Source organism: Gavialis gangeticus, unplaced genomic scaffold (assembly GCF_001723915.1).
Source record: "Gavialis gangeticus isolate Ggan-Ray unplaced genomic scaffold, GavGan_comp1, whole genome shotgun sequence".
Lineage (NCBI taxonomy): Eukaryota > Metazoa > Chordata > Crocodylia > Gavialidae > Gavialis > Gavialis gangeticus.
Genome location: NW_017729030.1, coordinates 11662005 through 11687259, shown reverse-complemented (window position 1 = coordinate 11687259; position 25255 = coordinate 11662005). Strand labels below are relative to the sequence as shown.

The following is a 25255-nucleotide window of genomic DNA, read 5'->3' as shown; positions in this document are numbered from 1 at the left end:
CACAACTCCGGCGCCTTCTTTGCAGGCGCAGCCCCAGCCCCCGGGCCGGGCCGGGCCGGGGCAGCAGCGGGCACCATGCCCCAGCTGCCGGGCGGCGGCGGCGGCGGGGGGGACCCGGAGCTGTGCGCCACGGACGAGATGATCCCGTTCAAGGACGAGGGCGACCCGCAGAAGGAGAAGATCTTCGCCGAGATCAGCCACCCCGAGGAGGAGGGCGACCTGGCCGACATCAAGTCCTCCCTCGTCCACGAGTCCGAGATCATCCCCAGCGGCGCCGGGCACGAGGTCAGAGGGGGCGCGCGTCCCGCGCAGGCTCCTCTCCCCACAGCGGGGGCTTGGGGGCGCGCGCTGTTTGGAGCCTGCCTTGCGCGGGTATTTGGGTGCAAAAGAGCGCCCCCTGGCGCGCAGCTCCCGCGGGGATGGGGAGGCGGCGTGAGGGGAGCCCCGGCCCGGGTCTGCCTGGACAGGGCACAGAGGGTGAGGCAGGGCTAATGCAGTTGGTCCAATAAAAGAGATCACATAGCCCTGTCTGAGGATGAGGCAGGGAACTTCGGTGGTGCAGAGGGACCTGCCTAGGGTGCCCATCATAGGGGACAGTATGGTTGTCCCCTCTGCCCTCTCTCCATACGAAACCTGATGCCCTTATGTCCTCTATTTTTCTCTTGAAGGCATCCAGGTTCGTATTATCCAGAGGGCAGCGTAGCAGAAAACCGGAATGGCCTCTCTGATAGCCACCCGACCTGCCTCTGGAGAGGCAAGAGCCAGAGGCTGCCCCTTGGTAGGGGGCAGCATGGCTTTGGCAGCCAGTTGCCCCAGGGCTAGAAGGGGAGGCAAGTCCCAACTTGGGGCTTAGTGATGCTTCTGCTGCTTTGGAGGCTGCTTGGCTTGGCTGGGGCAGGGGAGACTTGTCTCCTTGCCAGCCCCCTTTCCCCATTGTGCCCCAGTGGCTGGGGCAGACTGCAGCCAAGGGGCACTTGAGTAGGAGGAGGCAGAAGCACAGGGTTGAGCTGAGCAGGTGTGGGTTTGAAATCATCACTAGCTGGGGCTACTGCACCGCCTAGCAGCAGGGTGTGGGACCTTCTTGTTGGGTACACACGCTGCCCAGTCTCCAGAAGGTTTCTTCCGAGCAGCCCCAGTGACAGTAGAGCATCCTTTCCTTCTGTTTTAGGCAGAGGAAAGGTAGCTGGTGGCTTCTGCTCTTCTTTCCAGTAAGTTTCTCAATTTCAGGATGCCCCAGTCAAGCCTACCTGCATGGCAAAACAACCAACTGCAGACACGCGCGTCTGTCTTTCCAAATAAAGTTTTGAAATGTAAACTCTTAAGACATCCATGCAAGCTGGTGAATGTCCGGAGGATGCTCTTCCCCTTCCTACATGGGCACTCACAGCCCAGGACAAATAAGTTCCTGTGAATCACAGGATCATCTAATAGCATTAGACCTACAGTCCGTGTGAAATTCTTTGGAAAAATCGGTGAGGTCAGCTGATGAGTCCCAAACTCTTGAAAGGATTTGCATAAATTGTTTGGTAACAATTTATCAACACAAAAACAACCAAAGGCTGGAATTTTTCAAAATGCTATAATGAAGGCACTTGGTTTCATTTTTCCTTTTTGCATTACTCTAGCAAGACCATTTTGACCAGGGAAGCCGGAAATATTCTCAGTGGTTAGCCTTTTTAGGAGGGCTACAGCTGTAGGACTTCTTGTGCTACAATTGGTTTTCCAAACTACATCATTATTAAAGCTGTAAAAAAAAATTTAAAAAATCCTTTCAACAGGAATGAGGTGGAAGGAGGAGAACAGGGCCAAACTGCAGATGACTTAAACTGCTTAACAGTAACTTTGATCCTTTTGTAAATCCAGTGCTTCAGTGAACAGCTGTGCATAAAAATCACATTTTTTTTTTCTTTTTCTCTCTCTTTCTCTTGTGGTGGATTCTGTGTGAGTAGGTTTCCAGGCAAGCACAAGCCCAGGAATCGTACCATGATAAAAGCCGAGAACTTCCTGAAGAAGGTGAGAAACGTCAAGTTGTTTTGCACTCTACATTGCAACCTTTTCTTTTCCACGTTAACAAGGAACTCGGATGGAATATAATTCAGCTTCTTATTGCGCATTAATTGAGTTATGATTGTGTAAATGATCTCTGTAATGAAAAGAATGCAAATATATCTTCACAGCTTAGAAAAGTGAGGTAAATGCACACCAAATCTAACTTAAGTAGCCAAAGGGCATTTCGGCTGTTGGCCAACTGATATTGGTAGGCAAGCAGATCCTTTGCCAAGAAAATAATTATTTTTAGAATATCTGTTTGTAGGTAATATTTTCCATATCTCCCCTCGCTTGCTTGATAACCCTGCTGAGCTATGCATGCTAAGAAACTGTATACTCAATTTCTAAACACATCTGTCACTTTAACATACGCAGTTTCGTTTTTGTTTCAACTAGTTGATGTTTTGATGTATACGTGAATCCTAATTCGGGAGGATGGGAGAAAACCACGTATATTTCAGTTTAGGAAGCTGGATGAAAATGCAGGAATGTCTTCCACAGTATCATAATGTTTAGTTCATAACTTTTAATATTCATTAGAATTGTAATATGAGTTCGAGGAAAAAATTCAGCTTTTCTTCAGTCCTGATATCCACTAATAGACTTAATTTAAACTGGATATTTAACAGATTAAAAAAATGGAACATTCTTTGTGCACTGAATAGACCCCAACAGTCAGCAGGGTATCCTACATTATCCTGAACTCCTTTGCTTTAATTTGCTTCTGGTTAACATGACCAGGGTGAACTGCTGGTGTACTATGTATATTGGACTTGAGAAAGAAGTGATCTGTGTAGCTTGGATGCTGCCTTTTTCAGTCAGTTACACAGGACAGTCCCTAGAAGAATGCATTGCAAAATCTCCAAATCCTATGGATGCCTTAAAAATGGAGCATTATGTTTTAAATATCAGTTGCTGATATTGCTATTTGAACATATTGGCAAAGTAGACATGTTACCCTGAACTCAATAAGTGCATTCCCAAGAAATGCCTGTATTAGGCCCAAGTCTTACGAGAGTAAATACTGATAGGCATACAGTACAAATAATGCTAAGGTTCCCAGCAATATGCTACTTTAATAATAATAAGACAGACAACCCTATTCCACTTTCCCCCAAATCTCCAAACTAGCCTTGTGTGTACAGAATACTTCCATGAATGCACAGTGCCTATATAAATTTTCTGATCTGCATAAAAAAAACCTAAGTGGTAAGGTAATATACCGGTAACCCTCTTTTTCTCTGCTTTCACAGGAAAACACCCAGACAGCAGTTTATACAGCAAGGGCCCATCATACTCCGGTTATTCTGGGTATATCATGATGCCAAATATGAATAACGACCCATACATGTCTAATGGCTCTCTGTCGCCACCCATCCCTAGAACAGTGAGTTACCTATTATGCAAATTGCCTTGGGGGAGAGAAATTTTCTTCCTGTTCAAGACTGTATTTTGAATTATTATGAATAGTACACGTCTATTCCTTAGGTTCTGTGTAACTGGCTGTCTGAACTTCTTAGCCATCTTGATTGGAATGATAGTGGAAACATTTAATTTGCCATGAACAAGGCTGAAAATATAGTCTGGATGTTACATTATAATGTGTGGCTGAATGGCCTAAATGCTACTTTTATGGTAACTCTGGGAAGAAGCACTACTAGACTGGTTTTAGTTCTCTCAGATTGTACTGAAATATAAAAATCTGATGGATGTTTCTTCCTTTACTCGGTTTGTCATGTTCAATCTTAGCTGATTTTTTTTGTTCTCTTCCTAACATAGACTGCTTGTATAAAGCTGTCATATCTCTGAGAGTGGATATTACTTGGAAATACAACATAGAAATGATGCGAGAGAGTGTATGGGAAACAGTTGCCGATGCTGAGTTAGAATAATTATATAATGCAAGGTTGTGGCTGTAGCTTTTTGTATTTGTTGCATCAAGAGGAGAACCATTGAATCTGACTCTTAAAATTACTAATTTGTTCTGGTTGGTGTAGAAGTGCACTGGAAGAATAGTAAATATGCTGAATAGTAGATTTCCATTGTTCTTGTAAATCAGTGGGAACAACCTCAGTAAAACTTCTGGGATTTTAAAAATCTAGCTGTGGAAATTGCACTAGAAGTATTGTCTTGGGGAAAGCAGAACTTACAGTGCCTCCTGTTGTAGAATGACACCGCCATTGTATTCCATAATTTTAGAAAAGAATGCTCATTGGCGGTAGCTATTTTCTAAGTGACTAAAATGAAGAGCTAGTAAGAAGGAAAAGCTGTCTGTGGCAAACTCTTTCTAGCAACCGGTTTTATTTTTGCTTTCTTACATCTTTTAACGTAAGCTTTTTTTTTTTTTCTTGTTTGTGGGTGGGGTGGAAATTACCAATACAGATTTCTAAATTTAACAGTAACAACATTTATACTGCAAACCTGGAGAAAGTTTTGTCCAAACAAAGGTTTCCTGAATACAGAATGACTCAATAGATTCTGAAACATAGCAAATGTTTCTGTTTTATATGTAACACTCCAACCTGAATGCTTTATTTGTATGATATATCTCAGACAAACAAACTTGAAAAATATTGTTTTTAGGGCTTTCCTGCTTTAAAAAAATCTGCCTTGAATAAAAAATGGTTAGTCAATTTTATTTCATTTTAGAGATATCCATACCTTTCTTTCAAAAAAACCAACCAAACAAACAAAAACCTGTATCCCAAATCGTCCTTTTTACATATGCCTTATGTTGAAAAGCATTTAAAATAACAAATAACCTGACAGATTAAATTGTAATTCCTACTTGCTGATAAAAATGATATAATCCTTTTCAGTATGTAAAGACATTTATATCTGTGTCTCCTGGAAGATAAGGAATCCAGTAACCAGTCCCTTTTTTCCCCACCCTCACAAAAATGTATGAATGGAAGAACTGGAATAAGAAATGTGATTTAATGATTAGAGAATATAAAATATCAAACCCTGCCCATAAATGTGTTGTTGTAAACCAGCAGTTCTTAGGTAGTACACAAGGGCCACATCTTTGCTGTTAGCTGATCAACTTAACACATCTATTTTTCCTATCTTCTATTTGAGAAATATTTGAATATCTAGTGTGGAGAGGGAATGCCTCTGCTTTCTAATTGTATTATTGCTTGCCTAACACTTTAGGGATTAATTTAGTGGAGTGTGACTCTGGCATGTTAGAGCAGTACCAGTATTTCTGTAAAACAGTGTTCTTATAACACACCAAATGTTGATGTAAGTCTGGAGAACTTTCAGTTTAACCACAAGTCTACATGCTTGAGTTGTTTAATAATTTTCTGTTTAATTGAACTATAATCTTTGCTAGTCTTCATACTTGACAGCTGGTTTTTAATGTGTGCGAGATCAAAACTTTGCACCCAGAAGATTATATACTTGCTTACTTCACCTTTAACCACAACCAAGGTGGCATGTTATGTCTTCCCTCATGTTCACCTCTGCTCTGTACCTTTTGTTAGGCTTCAAACTGTCACCCATTCAAGGGTGGCTTTTGGGGGGGGGGCGGGATGTTGTTTGTTTACTTGTTTCCTTTCAGAAGAAAAGACTGTTAAAACAGATAAGGTTTGAGAGACCCAACACTCAGCAGAGGTGTTGATCTCTGACCATTTGTGGGTGGAATAGCCTTGTGGTATACCTGAGATTCTTCATTTGCATTACAAAGCCACTGCTTGTTTGTTGCATCTGTTACTTGGAGATGTTAGGATTCAAAGCCATCTTGAGGCACTATTTTTTTTAACATTGTATGAAAATTCTGAATGATTTATTCCCATACAAATAATCCAATAAATATCAATGCTTTTGAATTTGAAGGGTACTACGTGGTGGCCTTTCATAATTAATGCCATCTTATTTTGGTATTTGAGAAGCAAAATCTAAAGGGAAGCATGAATTTTATAGGAAGGGGATATAAACTTTAGGCCCTGTGCCAGCAAATAAATACTATAACTCTGGGTGGATGGGTAATCCTACAGATCTGCTTATATGAGCAGAGTTGTGCACCATGAATCTGCAAGACTGGTTCATCAATTCAAACTTTTCTTCTACAGATCCTTCTACGAGAGCAATATATAGTGTCCTGAACTCAAGAAACAGGGGAACACAGGTGTTATTCCATGATGGGTTCTTAATGAACAGTTTGAATTGAGAGAGGAGATTGCTGCTGCTAGTCACACATGGGCTGGGTGGAAAAAAATTGTAGTTGAGACATGAAAAATTTCAGTAGGTGGAAAAAAATACTTTAAAGGGTGGGTGTATTTATTTTTTTTCTCCAGATGCATTGGTTCTCTAAAGTTCTGCCAATCATACTCTTATCTTGGATTTGACTTCACAACAAATCTAGTTTACCTACTGAATCCTGGAAGAAGAAAGCTAAAGTGTAATATGTTAAAACTGATGCAGACCTTTCTTGGCATAAAGAGATGAAATTCAAATTTCCATGAATAAGTTAAGGTTAGACTGGTCCCTTTTTAGCCCCAGCCTGATAACTGATTTTTCCACTTACTATTTGAAACAAAATGAGATACGAGCTCTTGTACAACGCTAGCACCACAGCAAAGAAGCCACTATAACAGTACATGTTTCTTATCAGATAGCTGGGTAGGCAGAAGAGCAGAGAAGTTCGTTTAGGTAACTGCAGCACAATGGTATCAAAACCACAATAACACCTGGTGAATGTAAGCCCTGTGGGCTTGAGTTCTCGCATGGTGGTTTGTCTGATGCATAGAGTGGGTGTCTACCATGGGAGAAGCAGACAGCTGTTGTGTATTTTGTCCCCCCCGCTTTCTTTTTTAACCCTTTGTGTGAGATTTTAATTTTAGATTGTAAAGGTTTTTACACCAAAGACTATCTTTTTTTGTATTTCTTAAACTCCTCCAAAATGAGCTTGCATTACTAAGCCATTAAATGCATCTCTTTCCTTGGGATTAGATTTTTTTTAATATGTATTTTAGTATATAGAATTTCTTCAACACCTCCCCTACTCCCTCTTGCATACATGCCCAACAGAAGGTATCATCCTTTTCTTAATGGCTAAAATGTCTTCAGATAGCAACTGAAATTATTAACAAGAGTTGGATATGCTCCACCATGGACAGTGTATGTGGACTTCCATAGTGGAACATAAGGTCAAATAGAAGGGGGATTCTAATATGGGAAGGAATTTTTAAAAATATGCCCCATGTTCAGACCTGACTGTGATATACAAATACATGCAGGGACAGTTCCTGCTTGGAAGAGTTTGCATCCCAAGAAAAGCCAAATTGTGTAAAAGAGTAGAGGGAAGGACAAAAAGAAAAATAACAGTAAAAAGTAGTATTTGTGTTTTGGTTGATGGAATCTGTCCTTCGGAAAAACTAGATGGAAGATTTGGTTATGGTGCAGTTACAGAAGTCTCGTTCCTGCATATTCTGACTCGGAGACTTTACTCAGTTAAACTCAAAATGTTCACACCTTGTGTTGATAAACTCTCACACTTTAGGAATTCAAGTACTGTTATTACATGTGTAAATATTGAAATTATTGGGAGGCTGGATGGTCGCTGCTTTGACTTGGGCTGGCTACATTGGATATAAGCTTTGCTGCATGTAAGAAAGTTTGGTCTTAGTTTCAGCTCCCGTATCACTTATCACCAAGCTTTGCATTTTCTTTCATATTTGACTCCGAGGCCAAGAACTATCAAGGCTGTATGCATGCTTCTACTCTTTTTCTTTTCTTTTCTTTTCTTTTCTTTTCTTTTCTTTTCTTATTGCTGCATGGGTAAATGGAGGACTTTAAACATGGCTGTTAGGTTAATCTCTTACCAGTTTTGGAGTGCCACAGTCCACTTATTTTAGAAAAAGTTTAGAGTTATGCAGATTAGTTCACTAAGTAACTTCCATAAACTCACATGTGGATCTGTAGAAAACGTTATGACAATCTTGGCATTTCCCTGGTATAGTCTTGATAGGACTAAAGTGGGATCCTTTTAAAGAGCAATTAAACAGAAGAGCCTGATTTTTTTTTTAAAGCTGTTTGTTAATGAATATCCACCCTGAAGGGAGAAATGAGGTTATTTCCATCACTAATAAGTAAACAGTATTCTTTCAAACCTTTCTGTCTGCTGATCTGAGGTGAGCATCAGTCTGAGATATGAGGAGGTTCTTTAAAACACAGAAGCAAGCCACAGAAGTTGAAGGGGTTTTCAATTAAACACAGTGTTTGTTGAGATAGAATCAAAGGTACCTGAACACTTCCAGTTTGGTCCTCTTCCAAAGATCTAATCTAGTTGTTGTGCCAGTGGAGAATGAGGCTGATATGGGATGTTATGTAGGTCCTGTGTATATGTAGTGTCTGTTAGCTGTCAGTTCCTCACTCGGGTATTTAGTTGGTGAAGTGAACAGGTTTCCTTTTTTTTTGCTTATGTGTTCCTTTTAAAATAGTGCTGTTTTCAAATCCAGATGATTTATTCAGAAATTTCCTTAACTGGCCCATTATTAAAAAGACTTGCTGGCAATGATGGAGTAGAAAGTGATCACTGACTACTTCTTGGCTTTAGACTGAGCTGTGTGGTGTGTGTGTGTGGCTTTCATCAGTAAAAGTGTTCCACTCTAGTTTTGCTATGAATAATCCAAAAAAAAAAAAGAGCTTTTGGTGATTTGTCTGTTTACTAAATAACATCTTATTCCTCTGTAACTGGAGGTGGTGTATAGAGAAGCTAACTCAATGCAACTTTGAGAAAGTGGAGATTTGCAACTTTCAGTTTTAAGAAATGGGAATGTCATTCTAACAACTATGTCCACATCTTTGCTTCCACTTCATCACGCACAAGATCATACTAATCTTAATAGCTTGGTGTTAGTGTTTAGGACCATGCAGGGTATGGCCTTTACGCATACAGGCTTTTGTTGATCATTATATCCATAATGTTAAGATATCAAGAGATGGTAGAGCAGTGGTTCTCAACCCTTCTAGACTCAAGATGCTCCTTGGAAAATGCCAGCTCTTTGTTTTTATTCATTTTTTTACTACAGAAAAACAGAGCAATTCTGTTGCACAGAACTGGGACCACAACAGCTCAGAATATTTTTTGAGACTGTGGTTTCCTACTTGAAAATTCTGGGTTTATCCCATGAAATCATGTTTATATACCTAACAGTGGTAACATTGTGTGACATCCAGCAGCACCCTTGAAAAGATCTCAAGGCACCCCAGAGTGCTGTGGGACTCTGGTGGAGAATCACTGTGCTAGAGGTTCATTCACACAAAAAGGGCAACAACTCTGCCAACTACTTGTAATTCTTGGTGCCCTCCAATCATTCGGTCTCCACGCAAAAGGGCTGTAGGAATGACACCTTATGAGGTAAGTAATTTATTTCTAATTATTATAAAGTGCTTCTGATATGAGGAGGAAATAACACTAAATAAAAAGACTTGCATGTCTTCTAAAGCTGCATTAGGTGCCTGTGTATGGTTGCTTGTTGTCCCTTGAAGTTAGGGGGCAGGAGCTTGTTTTTAGTGTCGTGCTTTTAAAGACCAATATACAAGAACATGCTTTATGACATCATTGGAAACTTGTCACTTGAGTTCTGTCAAACGCACAATAGCACTTTCTTATCTCATAAACAACCATTCAGCCTAACCAGTAAGAAATAGAGTGAAGAAATGCTAGACCAGTGTCAACTGGCCAATGGGGATGGGAATAAAGTCTTGTAAGCTGGGAGGCTTAGTGTCACAAACTATAAATTCTTTTCTCTCTCCCTTCCCATTCAACCTCAGAGGTCTCTACTACTCCTGACTACAGGAAAGGAAAGTGTAGTCATAAGTGTAGCCAGAAGGGACGGAATTGATGGTCAGGCTTCACGTGAGCAGGAAAAGTAAGGCCAGAGGCTTCAGTTTGGAGGAAAAGCTGAGCAGCCAAAGTGGCTTTTTGTTAGCCTTTTAATTGACACTGGCAGCGGCCTGTGAAATCAAGGCAGCGCTGTAATTGGACATGCCACCACCATGCTGAGACATGTCAGCACATGCTTTACATGTGCCAACTCCCAAACTAGAAGCAGTGTAGCCATGTTAGTACAATACTGCAGATACTCAGAGGAAGTTTAACCAAATGAAAGAAGGTTAAGCTACTAACTGAGCTCACATGATAGTCTATTGTGGGGCAGCTGGTGTAAAGTAAAGGCCTGTTCCCTTTTGCCCCCGAGTAAGCTCTTCCTATGTCCATACTCTTACATAGGAAGTAGTGATTTAGTTTATTGAGCTTCTGGTGCCATGGGTGACTATTATGCTACCTCTGTTGGGGAGAATAGGGGTGGGGAAAATTTAAGGATACTGGTAACCAAATAATTCTTGCTTAAGAGAATCCTTTAAGCCTAGCATCATATTTTAAATATCTTTTATAGAAAACTGGATCTCCTCATCTTGATCATGTTTTAACTGCTTTCTTAAAAATGCAAAAATTATTAAAAATGACCTAATAGACTTGGTATAGTTCTCATCTACATAAAAAAAAAACAAAAAAAAAAAAACTACCTCTATTGTTGGCACCTCTTTCTAGGTCATAGGTGCTATGTGGGGCCCAAGGGCCCTGGCTCCCCTTGAGAAGAAGGTAGGGTTACCAGCCATTCTTAATTGGGCAGAACAGTCCCAAAATGGGAACATCAAGTCCCGGTCCCAGACTGCATGACTCCGGGGCACCATTTCGCCCAGATTCCCAGTATTGTGTGGGGATCTGGCTTTTCCATTCACTGCGGAAAAATGCAGGATATGGTGGGTTTCCCTTTGCAGGCTGGCCGAGTTCCACACTCCCAGGGTGTGGGGTCATAGGGAGGCACGTGTCCCACAGACGTGTGCATGGAGGGGGGTGAATGTGGGCTGCCTGCTGTGGGTTCAGGGCTCTCTGACCTGCTGGCCTTGCCACCTTGGTGAGGCACCCCCTGCCCACTCAGCAGCAGTGGGTGTGCTGGCATAGAATTGTATCTCCCACTTCTGCTGGGCGGGCAGGGGGCAGCAGGGCAGGGAGCCCTGAGCCCACAGCGGGCTGCTTGGCTGTGCTCCAGCAGTGCTGTAGGGTAGCAGGGAGGCATCATTTTAGGTTCCCATCCCCATTTCCCCCTCTTTCTCCGGCAGCAAAAATAAAAGTTAGCATCTGTAGAGAAACAAGGGGGTCTGGGTGAGTTCCGTTCTTGCTGGTAAAGTTTGTTCCTTCCTGGTGAGAGTATTGGTGGGGCATTGTGAAGAAGGCAGTACTTGTGCTTCATGTACTATTACTACTTCTTGTTTTGGCCCACGGTAAGCTTAATAAGTCCACTCATTTCAAATGTAATTTTCTTAACCTGGCTGCCCTATTTCAAAATTTGGATCTTGTATGTTTGTATTTATTTATTTTTGGCTTCCCACTTCAAAGGAATCTGTCCTCTCAGCAAGAAAGTGATTGAATGTTTAAATAAAAATGTATTAATTGAATCTTTGTGATTTGAGCAAAAGGTGCAGCAGGGGAGTTAACATGTGCCCCAACTGTGCTAATCAGCCAGGAATTTCCCACTCTCAAGGGGGAAAATGGTGATCCGAATCTTTTTAAAAGAGCTCAGATGCATTCAGTTGACTTTTGTTTACTGATTCTTTAAATTCAGATGGATAACAGAAAGAGAAAAACATCTTGATTTAAAGAGCATAGCTCAGTTTCCATCTGAAGGATCCTGTTTTTCTAATTGTCTTCTATAGAAGTGAAAGCAAAGCTTGAATGTTTTGTTTCCTTAAGGAGCTGGGAACATGGCTAATATATTAGTGTGTGACGATCCATAAGGTAAGTTTGGTCACTACAAGCTATCACTGTTCATGCTTTTACTATACAATTATGAAATGAGCAGCTTAACTTAATACGAGTAGGTCAGCAAACACATATGCTACTTTTATTAGGCTTATGCATATAGCCATTTTGACTATATTTCTTATGTGAGACAGGGCAAATACTTCTAGTCAAAGAAGTGGGTTTGTGTGCTGCGGCATAAAGTTGTAGATAGATCTTTCTTAAACCAAACTGCACTGAGTCAAGGTCTCTTATGATTCTGCGGTTCCACTTATGGCAAATGCATGTGCATGTATGCCTCTTGGAAATGTTCTAGGTGTATGGTTAGAAGTGGCATTTCTGTACATCTGTAAGGAAGCTCTGATAATGTTGTCTTAATAAATAACATAAACATGTTTTGGTTTAGAGGTGATCTTTTCCTCACCTTTTGGGTAAGAGGGAGTCTTAAAATAGATTATGTGCTGGTGTGCTAGAAATACTACAGAGGTCGCAGCCTCAGTTGAAATCCCTGTGCTAGGTGCTGTGCATATTTACTACTGCTATCAGCTTTAAAAGATCTTCCATTAGACACTGAGTTATACTGTGACAACTAAAATCACATAACAACAATCCTGTGAGTGAGGTATTATAGGGCTTATGGGACATGATGATGAAAGATGATAATAAGACTGCTACAGGCATCAGTGGGAGTTTTACTTTACTCTGTATAATTTGGTTTGAGATATGTAAGTGGAGTTCCTTTGCAAGAGACACAAGACAAATATCATTGCAAAATGTGAGATCAGAGGCTGTCTAGCAATGACTCAGTTAGCTACGTGAGCCTGGAAAGGGGCACTGATAGGGGGAAAAGAGCAGCAGCTTTTGTAGGGTTTGGATCAGAGATGAAGACCCAAAATAGATAAATTATGTTGTGGGGTTACACATTTCCTGCTTTGGGTTCTAGTGACACTAGCTGTGAAGACTTGACTTTATTAGTACTTTTTTTCTTGATGTAATTATACTCTGTATATGAAAACTCTCTGTGATGGTCCCTGTGCTAGTCACCGTCTCCTGACTCCAGACTTGAGCATAGGGGCTTCTCTGCCTATTCTACATTAAGTCAAAGTAAAAGTGTCTTAGTGAGGCCATATTAATGTGGTACTTCCTTTGACAGGTAGAGATAAGTGTGGGTATGTCTATTCATCAATCTGCTCCCCAAATTTATGGATATTGGTAATGTAGAGGGGTATGTGTGTTCACTTTGAAAACTTGCAAGTTCAGCAATTGCAATGCTTTTGCTTGTCATTAGTGATGGTCTGCTATGTTATAACAAAATTGGGTCAGCAGTTAAAACGATTAAAACAGTAGTATACCATGTTGCTTATTGTTACAATTAACCCAATTCCTTCTCTCTTCTTGAAGTAAACCTGGTATCACAGGAGTGCTATAATATCAGAACAACCATTATTCCAGGGAGGTTGCAGCCATGGCTGCACCTAATCTAAAAGCAGGTTTCCTAAGAAAACTAACAGTGCTCTTGTTTTAGCAGAGCAGTGTTATGATACCACTCTTTTTCACTTGATAGATGTGCATAGAATATAGGGATTTTGTACTAGGCCATTCTTATACAACAACCTTTTCCATTTTTCATATTGCATTCATCCCTTTTACCTGACTGATCTGCCACTTTTCCCCAGAGTATGGCCTATTGTACTTAGACCTGCATGCTATTTCCAATGCATTCCATTTCATTTTTTTTAAACATATTAAATGATTTTACTGACAGTGGCGAGCTGAAGTAGGTAACATATTGAAGTTTGATCACTCTAAATTCATGTAGAGACTGCTTGGTATTTCAGCAAATGCTAATTTCTAGCATCAGGTACATATAAACTACCTGGTAGAAGGAATAAAAATCTTACCAGATCTCTCTGTCTGCAGCGGTCTCTGAACTCTGCAAGAACCCAGTTCGTTCTAGTTGCATATGCAGCACAAGACTAGACTACTATGGAGGCGTCAAAATCACAACAGAAACATTCAGACCGCTTTGGGGAATAAGCAAAGGTAGAAAAGCTTGTAAATAAACTTTTATTTTGGAACCCCTCTTTGCTTGCTGCCTCAGCTTGAATGCCTTGGAATGTGCAGTCTACAAAAGAAACTTCACTCCTGTCTATCTGAGTTAAATAACAAATCCATCACTTCTGGGAAAGAAGGAAGAATATTTTTTATTGTCACTGATTGTTATAGGACGTTGCTCACCCTTCACCCATGTGCCTTTTTGTGGCCTTAGGAGCCAGATTCCTTTCTCTTTCCCATATCGCTGACTTCTAAAACAGACCTGCCAGTCAGCAGAAACCTAGTAACTTCAGACTTGACTTCTCTTCTTCTTGAGTCCAATGGAAGAGGAGTATGTGCTTCTAAATGTAACGTGATGTTTCTTAAAGGAGCTTGATTGAGCATTCTAGAAAATGGGATAGTTGCAGAGTACCTAATCCAACGTTCAAGCTGCAGGAGGTGGCTAAACAAGACAGCCTCTTTGAGGAGTACAGAATTACTGAAGACCAGCAAGTGCAGTTCTAAGGGCCCAATGTAGCCTAAAAGAATAAAATATCTTAAGTTGCATAGTTTTAATAAACCAACATTTTTAAAAAGTTCCTTTATTTGTTCTTTTATTACATCAACACTGCACACTTTCTGTTTTAAAAAATACCCCAAGAGAATAACAAAATAATTGTCCAAAAACACTTTGCAAAATAGACCATCTCTGGTAACTCAGTTTATATTTATTAAGCACGTAAGTAATTAAAACACTAATTTGTCACTGGTTAGATAAGCTCCTAATCCAGAATGACTCCTCAAAGCATAAACTGAAACCACAAAAAATTACCATTTTGCTAAAGTTCTTAACTTGTTCAGTCTTCTCTTGCATGCTAGTGAAACTAGGTCACTTTAAATATTGGGGTGTCCAAGGAATTGTTTCTTTGGGATGTTGGTGTGAGAAAAGGAGCCTTTACTTTTCCCATTTCATGCACCTTATTGCTGTTACAGGAAAAAAGAGGTTTACCAGGTTACTGGTAAAGATCTGAGCTCAAAAGCAAGATCTTAAGGGATGTGTGTGTAAGGAGGTGAGTGGGTTGTCTTCAAGAATGAGTCTTGAGATGTTATCTGATATCAGGTATTTGAACCATCTTGGCTTTTTATCTGGTGAGAAAATGGTTTTGGGAGTGAGGAGAACAAAAAGGATGTACTTCACAATCGTGTAAAAATATTTAGGTTTGTCTAACAACCTGGATTTTGTCTGAAAACTATTCCACTACACTGCTACATGATGTTACAGTATAAAGATACTTTGTAAAAGCTAAGAATGTGCTTGTTAGCAATGGGATATTAATGGAAGTAGTTAAAGGCCCAATGATTTGGTTCGTTGGTCTTAATGTTTATGTTCAAAATGTTATTTTCTGACAAAAAACATAACGGTGTTTTGTGTTAGTTAGTAGTTAGTTAGTAGTTAGTTTTTTTTTAATACAAGTTTATGGAAAAACTACTACTTTAAGAAGTTCCCATTTTTCCAACAGACCTAAATTCAGTTTGTAGATTATTTCCCTTTTCAGTAGCAAAGTGGAAAGAGAGGAGGGAGAATAGAAGGAAGAAATCAATTGAAGAATAGAAAGGAAGAAATCAATCACTTTTTTGTAACCACAATGAAAATAAATTGTGCCAAAAAATGCTTTGAAGGATGTAAAAAATACCTGTATTTGTTTAATGAATTTCTGACTCTGTGTGTGTGTGTGTGTGTGTGTGTGTGTGTAACTTACAAACTTTCAACAAGCTGTAGCCCCAAAATTGCAAATGGATGTAATGCTTGTTGCATTAAAAATGCCCTGACCCACATACAAATATTGTGTGTGTAGGTTTTTGTATGTAAAAACCTTCTGTCCCCCATTCTCTATGCTGTCAGAGCTGCACAAAGTGATGTAAGTGTACTACTGTTAAATTACAACTACTTAAAGGTGGAGCTAGAGTCTGAGACTGTGTAAGAAGGTGACCTGTGGAATGTACTGTAACTTCCTCATTCCTTAAAGAGTCCAGATAAATTTGGTGATGCATTTTGCTTGGAACTGTTACAATACATTTCAAAACACAGATTTTTCCCCTTTTCTCACTAAAGCATCTACAGCCTAAACAAACAGAAATATTAGCCCCAGTCTTACAAAGTGGCATTAGTGGGACATTGTTAGTGTGCTGGCCTTTAGTGTATGGGGAGACGGTGATGGAGTTGGGAGTGAGACCTAGAGTTCTTGGACCATTCTTGGTAGATGAGCTACAGGAATGCTGTTGAAAAGAAACTGTCCCTCTCATGAGACAAGTCTGCTTGCTATTTTGAATTCTTCAGGGTTTTGTTATTCAATATATAATGTAATGACAAGCAAAAAACCATTGTGTATGTCCAGGGAGAGTCTTGATGGTTAATCAGACTGCAGTATTAACTAAAACAACAGAATTTAACCAAATAAAAGTGGTGAGTCACGTAATTTCAAACACCATCTCTTTGGTTTAAAATGGAGACCTCAATCTGAATTTTTCTAGCATTTCATATAGACCTCTGGTACAAAACTTGAGAAAATTAGAATAGTAAGTCAGAAACATTAACATTCCTTTATGTCAAGGAAATGTAAGCAGGTCTGTTGAATTGAGAACTATTAGTATTTTAACTTGCTTGCCACTTTTTCTTTTCCCTGCCTTTAGTGATGCATTTATTTCTTCTGAGGGGGCAGGAAGAGCAGTGCTTGTTGAGAGCCACATCACTTGCACTTCTGTCTTGCCTTTAGTCTTTCAAAATGAAACCAAATTTGCATGCAATTGGCAAGGCACCTTGTTCTGACTCTCCCAGGAAGCAGAAACCACAAATTGCCTCTGCACCTGTTGTGCTGCTTGGCATAATATACTTCTTCCACTGGCTCAGGATCCTCTGCTAATACAACAGCATTCTTTTCTGCACCAATGTGGTTGCAGCTTTTGCCCTTAATGAATTGGGAGGATTCAGATCAGCCACTCCTGGCTTCTGTGTAATGTTAATGAGGCTACAGGGATAAATGGGTTTTAAGAGCTCACCCCCGAGCACAGGCAGCAGGAACTGTTCCCTGCCTAGTGGAGTACTCTGACATGCAACTTGTTCTTTTTTACGAACTCTGTACAAGCAAGCATGAGGCCTACAGCCAGTTGTATCACATGTGAAACGTTAATGCTTCCCAGTAGGCTCAGTAAGAACACTGTCATGCAACTAACTGAGCACTGGTTGATATGGAGATGGACTTTAAAATTTCCTTTACAGCATCCTGGCATGCTTGCTGCTGTCACATATGAGTATGACCTGGGAACATTTTTAGAGGAGGAAAACCTTCAGCTGCTTTAGTTCTTTGCATGTTGCATAATGACTTTAATTCTCTAAAATACTAGTGTCAGGATTACTCAGTTTGTCAGGGATATAAATGTTTATTCTTGTTTTACACTCCTGCTGCTCATAACCACAACTAGTTGCAATGGATTAAGGCATAGAAACCTTACAATGTGCCTTATGTGCACAGCATGAATAAATCTAAATGCCTCGTGATTGTTCCATAGGCTAAAAGTTACGATTTAAACATCAGGGAACTTCTACAAACATTGAAATAAGGCATTTAAGACCTAGTTTGCGAAGGATCTGCTAATAAAAATACTAAACCACTAACAAAAAAGGGATTAAACTATTCCTCTCTAATAATATAGTATTTACTAGCCTGACTAGTTCTGGACTGTGGTGCTGTCACAACTTGCAGCACAATGTATAGCAACCTGTGAATATCTTTGGCCTATTACATAGGAACCCTGCGAGCGGCAGGGATTTCCAAGGTGAGGGCTACATTTATAGAACAGACAGGAATCTTCTTGTGGGGTATTGGTTCATTCTATTATAGCCCTGGCACTGCAATGAAGCTGGGAGGAAAGGTCAGGGTATTTTTTGCTTGAACTGAGTCCTAACTATCCTAGCTTCCTCTCTGCGTCTCATTCACTTCCTTTGAATATGAGTTTATTGGAGAAATGAGGATGGAGATTCACCGTAGACTGTCAGACTGTGACAAATCAGTCAGTGGCAGTGGGCTATCAACTTGCTTTGGAGATTAAGAGCAGCAGAAGTGCTGGACTACAGCAGAACAGATGCACTAATGCATTTCCTCTAACTACAAAAAAAAGGGTCCATGCAAAAGCCCAGAGCGTCCCAATAATTAGACTTACGGAAACCATCTACTAGTATTAAACATGTAGAGAGAGAGAGTTTAATGGACTCTTGCTAGCCAACAGCATTAATCAGGTGGATTTACACCTTGTTAGTGCCAGCAATATATAACATGGAAAAGTTCTTCATTGTCTTGCAGCTGTTCCTTCCCACCTCTCTTTCCTCTGCAGCCCCAATACTTCATCGCTTTCAACCCTATCTGCTATAATAGACTTTTACATTATACCCAGATAATTAGGTGTAAGCTATTTTGAATGAAGGGGACAACAAGTTAGGAAGCCTAAAGCCCAGGTAGTAAAATTGTGGATCTAGTTTATCTAGTAGCTCAGCTGAGATAGTTTATTGTGTGTTAGAGATTTGGTCTTGTTCATAGGGTCAGGCTGATGAGAGTTTTAAGGTGTTGGTTATGACCTATAAGCTATACCAGGAGACTAGCAAGTATCCAGCGCAGGTCCCAGAACAGTGATATGAAACTCCTAGCAATATGTTCTGCTTAGTTTACTCTCCATCCCCTGGCCCTCCCCCCCAAAAAACCCAACAAAAACAAACAACCCAACAATAAATCAACCAAATAAAACCCCAAACCCATCCCAAAACAACAAAAAACACAAAGCTGTAGGATTCTGTACCAAGCATCAGACTTTAAATGATGCTTAAGGAGTAGCCCAGGTATCACACACAATAATAGTTTAGCTTAGCTTAGTTTAGCTAACATTGGTAGTGTCATTGTCCATAGGAAAGAGGGACTGAAGCAGAAAATATTTCCTATTAGTATCAAGGGACTTAATGACTAAAGAAATAAAAAGTGAATGTTTAAAGCAATGAAAGAAAACCAAATCGGCCAAGAGGAAAGTAATACATTAATGTTCATATTTATATTGCACTTGCATATCTTCCACACCCATATAAGTGTCCACCCAGCCACTTAAGACTCTCTAGCTGGCAGCTAGATGCTTCCATCTATCTCTATATTCCTACTGTAATTTTAATAAAGCTGCCATCCTTGCATTTCAAAATGGGAAAGGTATTTATCAGAATACCTAACACTGCATAGTTTTGTGAATTAGTAGGGACAGATTGGTTCAATGTCATTGCAGGGTTCCTGATGCTACTTTATTTTTTTAACCTCTTCCTTGTCTCTACTTCCTCAAATTATTAAACCTTAAAAGTTTTATTGTGATAATTTGGAGAAAAAGGACATGAATTTTAATCAGAACCCTGAACAGTCTCTTTTGCTAAAGACAGATTTATTTACTTGCTGTGTTGAAGTCAGTCCTGGGGGTGGGAGGTGTTGGGGGGTGGCTGTATGAGTGTTTGGCAACTCTAAAAATGAATCTTGATGTATCAAGACTGATTTTAAGATGTCACAATAATGGTCTGTATGTGAGTGCACACTTCTGCAGAGAAAAGAGAATCTCAAAGGAAGCAGCTTTGATTTTTTTTTTTTTTTTTTTTTTTTTTTTTTTTCTTTTTTATCCTTTAGATAACTAATGAGGATTTTATGCAGTTCTAAGAGAGACATGTGATACATTACAAATGCACAGTGAACCATTGTCAGTTTACTACAAGGAGCTGTAAAGGAAAGATGGTCCTTTAGGCATCTATATTACTTTGCCTTACATCAGGTGCCAGAAAAGTTGCTAAACCTACTGCAAGTTGCAATATTTTTCCCCAATTTGAATGACTTATCCAATCATATTTTTTCTTTAGCCTTTAGGTTTGAAAAAGCATGGGCATAATCAGTTCATTTTGTGTGGTCTAGGCTATAAAAAATGCCCCCTGTGTTCTTTCCATATGAAAAACATGTTTTTAATTCTGGGAAACTTATATAATTTTGTGTGCTTTCTTTTGTATTTTGTATTTAAAACAAATGCTTCCCTCCCCTAACTTTGCATGTTCCAATTACAGAGTTGTGAAAATAAGTCATCTTTCAGCTTTTGTTACTTTAAAACAGCTATCGGTGATGTCAGAGTCAATACTAAAAGCATTAAGAATGCTGGCAGAATGTAATGCAGCTGCAATCCAACATGATGTTGGAAATGGGGTTGAGAGCATAAAGGCTTTCCATATTCCCAGGGCGCACAACTGCTTGCGGCCTTGGCTTTGATCTCTTCAAAGGCTGCTGCCTCCTCCTAGATGGAGAGACTTGGCTGCCACTCGCTTGCATTGAAAAAAGGCAGAGGTCTCTATTCAGGCAGAAATCAATCACTGTGCAGAAACAATTATGTGTAATTCAACCATCATGAAAACAGGACGAGATTATGGGTTTGTTACCTGAGTGACTGTGTGGAGATGGGGAGCAGAGAACACTGGAGTCCTGCTGACATGCCACATCTTGATGACAATTATAGACATATGAATGATGTGGCGGGGGGGGAGGCATGATGACAAATGCTGGTCACGCTGTCCAGCAGAGCAGAAAATGAGGTTACAATTGGGAGATAATGTTTGCATATGTAACCATATTTCAGCAAGCTGGGCAACTTTAGGGAATAGATGAGATGGGTTCTCATAAACAAAGTGTGTGTATAATGGGTATTAGCTTTTTCTAATATCTTATTAATACCAAATCAGACTGCCAGCATTTTAAGAGCTGATTATTTGAAACATTCTAGTAATGTTTGAGGCATGGGAAGGGGAGAGATATGAGAGACCTCAGAAGTTTAGGCTTTTTTCATTTTTTAATTGCCACCCTCTCTTCCTCCCTCCCTTCCCCCACCCCCAATCTTAGGAAATTATAAGGTTAGTGTATTGGTTTTGTATTATATAATATGCACAGCACCTTGTTTATTTTAACTTGCCCTCTAAGGGGTATCACGTTGGTTTCATAGTGCCTCATCTTCAAGTGATTTCAAGTATTGTAAGATTTTCATGGTAATACTTTGGCTGTAGGAGGCTTGTATGTAACATGATTCTTTAAAAGAAAACACCCTCTGACCTGTATGGTTTCCTCTTATTGGGAATAAGGAGACTTTTTTTTTTTCCTGGGTAGGGAGCTATAAGCTTTCTAAATTTCTCTTTAAATAGACTTGGCTTGTACAGTGTTTGTCACAAAGATTTTTATTTAAAATCTTATTAAGTATAAAGCCTTAAAATAGCTTTCCTTCGCACCCTGGCCCCAAAAATGGCAAAATAAAATACAGATGACTGATTATAAAATGGTATCCGTGCTCAGTTTGATTCACAGGGCTAGGTTTACCTTTTATGCTGCTCAAGCTTAGACATCAGAGGCGTGAGAGCTGCTTTGAGTTACAGATCTTCAAACAATAAGTCAAAACAAAAAATCAATCCCTCTAGTCCCTGGGTGCAGTTATCTAAAGATAAAAGAGAAAAATAAAGTTATGCTAAAGCAGATAGAGGAAAGGAACAGATATGCCAAAGAAACACAGAGGACAAGTGCAGAGTTGAAGTGGGCCTAGTGTGAGCCAACATCAATGAATTTTATCTTATCAAAAAGTTTTCGGGTTGCCAATTCTTTTCAATCTGGATCCATCTGCTGCAGGGTTGCCTGAAGCATTGGCTTCAATAAAGTTGCTTCATACCCCCTCTTTTGCCCAGCCTCTAGCCCTCTTAAAAATAATCACACAGGAATTAGACTGCACTTCACTCAAGGTATAAAACTTTGTTGCAGACTTCAACAACAAATTAGGGACTCTGATAATTCCTTGATATGTTAAACATAAATTGAAATTTCTTTTTAAATGCTTAGTGAAAGGTGTAGACTTACATGAAGAGTGAGCCAAAATCCTGCAGTGTGCTTTCTTTTTTTCTGTGGGAGTTTAGGCTTTTTTTCCTAGACCAACTCTTATATTTAACTGCAAAGAAATATGATTTCCATAGCTCTCTCCACCTTGGTGGGGGAGGTAGTTTAGTTAGTCTGAATATATGATTTAGTGTTGTAAGTCCCAGTTCTGCAAAGGCTTCAACTTCACACATGGGAGCAGTCCCACTAAAATTGCGTTCATAGGACCAGAGCTTGGCTACTCCATCAAGTGAGGCCAAGTTCAAAATAGTACTTGCAGCTCTTTAGAAGCCTATTGCTCTTGTGAAGCTCAGTGTTCTCATTTATAGAGTCTCCAATAACATTAAAAATGGAGCTTGATTCTCTCTTATCAAGCCCAAACAAAATTGGCACAGTAAAACCTTTTTAATATGATCAAAGAAACCTAGGTGAGGGACTTAAATCTTCAGAAACCTGGAACGTGTATACAGAAAAAATATAGATCTGTTAATATTATTACTGTTAGGTTCCAGGTTTGGGGCCTGTTAGACAAATATCAACACGAACTGTGCAAAGAGATCAATTATTGTGGGTCATGGTCTGATTATGCCAAAATCTTAACAGGAAGCTGTGTTGCAGGTAAATAAAATCATAAGAAAATCTCATTCCTGTGACCTCCGAAGGTGGGTTTACTGTATCTCCCACAAGAGATGGAGAACTTGCCTACAACTTTGGGTGAAACTGGCACTAAAACTACATTTTTTGATATCACAAAACAAAAAATAGATAGCAAACATTGTCTGATTAACACTGCTTTGCAGAATAGAATCAACCTCACCTTATAGAACTGTTAATATTAATGCTCTTAAAATTTCTCATTACAAAGAATTTATAGCACACTTCCTTTTCTTTAAAGCTCAACTGGAAATGGATAGGGCATCGCTTTTGAAGGTGCAAAATTCCCACTTTATTTCACTTGATGTACTGCATCCTCTTACCTCTTCTAAAGCTCTACTTTCAAAGCTCTGGGAAAATCCTGAGAAGGTGAAAGTAACTTTAGTCATATGTTTTTATCTTTCCTGCTTTAAAGAAAAACTGTCTCTTTGGCCCCAAAATTATATTTTCATCAGCTATGTCCCAGGACTAGACCTGTTCGGGAAGGAAGGAGGGAAGAATACTCCTTGGAACAAACCAGTAATTTTCACCAAGAATAGTGTTGAAATTTTGCTTGCTAGACCTGCTTTTTATTCATGTTGAAAACCACAAGTGTCTGGCTATTGGTGAGACTTTATTTGTTCCTTTTGGCACATATGTAACTTATGACACTCTAGAATTAAGCTTGCCAGGTTTAAATAGTGATTTTTTTTTAAAGCTGTTTCCCACTCTTGGCCCTAAATCTTCAATCCATATTCATGTATTTCCAGTTACGTAAAAGTTGAGTAACTTTGGCAGGTATAATTGGAATCTATCTTAAATTCCAGAGGCTGAATCAGGGTTTCTAAGAAGCAGATGGTTGAGGTGTAAGAGTCAGGAGATCCATTGATTCAGATGTGTGACTTGTGACACAGATATTAAGCAACAGATACAGTCGGGGACATAAGGTGCATCTATTTTATGGATAAAAAGGCTCTATAGAAATTGAGGTACGAAATTTTAAGTGCAATGCCATGATCCACAACTAAACCAGAACAGCTCCTGACTTTATTAAGATTTAGAGAACAAATTCCTAAGGAAATTGTTCAAGGGGCACAGAAGATGTGGCATAGATCCCAGTTTAAAAAACAATAACACAGTAGTAGTTGTAAACACACTGTCAAACAGAATATGCTGTTCATCATTTTTCAGCTTGTGGCAAGTGGAGTACTGTACCTACTGGCTCTGCAGGTTTCAGGTAGCTAATTATATTAAAAGAAATACAGAAGTGCATGAATATTTTTCCATAGAAGCAGTTGCAATACATTTCACTGGTATTTTTTGAGATTGCAAATGAGAGGGAAGTAAAGGAAATAAAAAGCAATCCATGTGAAATTTTGGCTTATACTGCAGAAGTCTGAGAAACCGTCTTTTAAGGGATAGGCCAAATGTTTCAGGTTAAATAACATTTAATCAGCTCAAAATGCAAGTGGATGTCTTATTTAAGTTGTTTCCACCTCCTTTTAGTGTTCAAAACTGAGCTCTACTCGTTTCAAATTAAATTGGCATCCTGTAGATTATTTTGTTTTGAAAACTACTATAATGGCTCTCCTTCCTGCCTTCTCCTTTGAAGTGCAGAACAGAATGGCCTGTCTCTCTCATCAGGAATAGTCTAGGTAACAAATTGTACTAGAAACTGGACTGAATCTGCTACTTGTGACTCATGACAAAAGCTGAAGGGGTGAGAGATTGTGGTGCTTTTTTTGTGTGTGCATGTGCACCAGCTGTGCTATTGAAGTTGTTGCATTTTTGGTTAAGCCCCTGCAGTGGTCACTATCACATCATTCAACATACAGTTGCTGACAAAATGTTTCATAGATGTGCAAAAACTTCTTGTACCATAACAATCAAGATTAATTAATTACAGAGAATACAGATATTCTCGTTTGTAGGGGAAATACAGTTTTGTTTAAATCCCACAAACTAAGGGCCAGAAGCTGTAACCACTTGGTAAAGAGCCTAGTGGGTGAGCATAGTCCCACTTTAACCAATGAAACTAAGACAAGTGATTTTAACAGGACTGGGCCCACAAAGGAGAGGAGTATGAGTTTATATCCTCTGCTTCCCATACGTTGTAGAAAGGAGGTTTCAAAGTGTGTGCGGTCTTTCTTTCTTCCCAACACCTTTCATTTTTTGATTCCTGGAACAGAGAGGGTTAGTTGGTTTGAATCAAGATGAGTAGAAGTGCAGGCTATAAAGTAAATTAATCTGATTCCAGGGCCAGGTACAGACACTGCACTTTTACTGGTGTAAGTGATCAGAAATTGGTCTATACCTTAACAGAACAGAAGTTCAGCACACGTAGACTGGTTTAAAAATGGGAGAACCCAGCCTAAGAATTGCCTCCCCTATCAAAGGGCAAATGTGTGCTCTGTTCGCTACCAATATAAACTATGCCACTTACAGAAAACTGTGTAACTTAGATTGATCTCCCTTGGGCTTTTTGAATGTCTATACCTAGCTCAAATGTACCTTGTGGGTGGGAGTAAGGAGCAATGCAAGAAAAAAATCCATAAAATGAGAACAAGCAAGAAGCAGCAAATAGAAAAAAAGATAAAACTGTTAAAGGGAAAACAATACAGAGGATGTCCCCTCCAACTCCACCCACAAAACTCCACACCTAACCAAATGACTCTCTTAAAAGGGAAAGGAATGCGGAAGAGGAACAAGGAACACAATGGGATGAAGGAAGAACACCTGAAGGAGCCTTTACCTAATATAAGATAAA

The 25255-nt window shown here is 39.6% G+C and overlaps 1 protein-coding gene across 5 annotated transcripts in view; it reads left to right on the top strand.

Annotated features, from left to right (window-relative positions):
• The window catches only part of LEF1 (lymphoid enhancer binding factor 1), a 124713-nt gene that overhangs the window by 553 nt on the left and 98905 nt on the right, over positions 1-25255 (top strand). For all 5 annotated transcript variants that reach the window (XM_019521952.1, XM_019521949.1, XM_019521953.1 and 2 more), the window contains exons 2-4: positions 26-285; positions 1950-2013; positions 3303-3436. In XM_019521952.1, the coding sequence (XP_019377497.1) occupies positions 76-285; positions 1950-2013; positions 3303-3436 (408 nt within the window). In that variant the 5' untranslated portion in view covers positions 26-75. The remainder of the gene's footprint in view (positions 1-25; positions 286-1949; positions 2014-3302; positions 3437-25255) is intronic.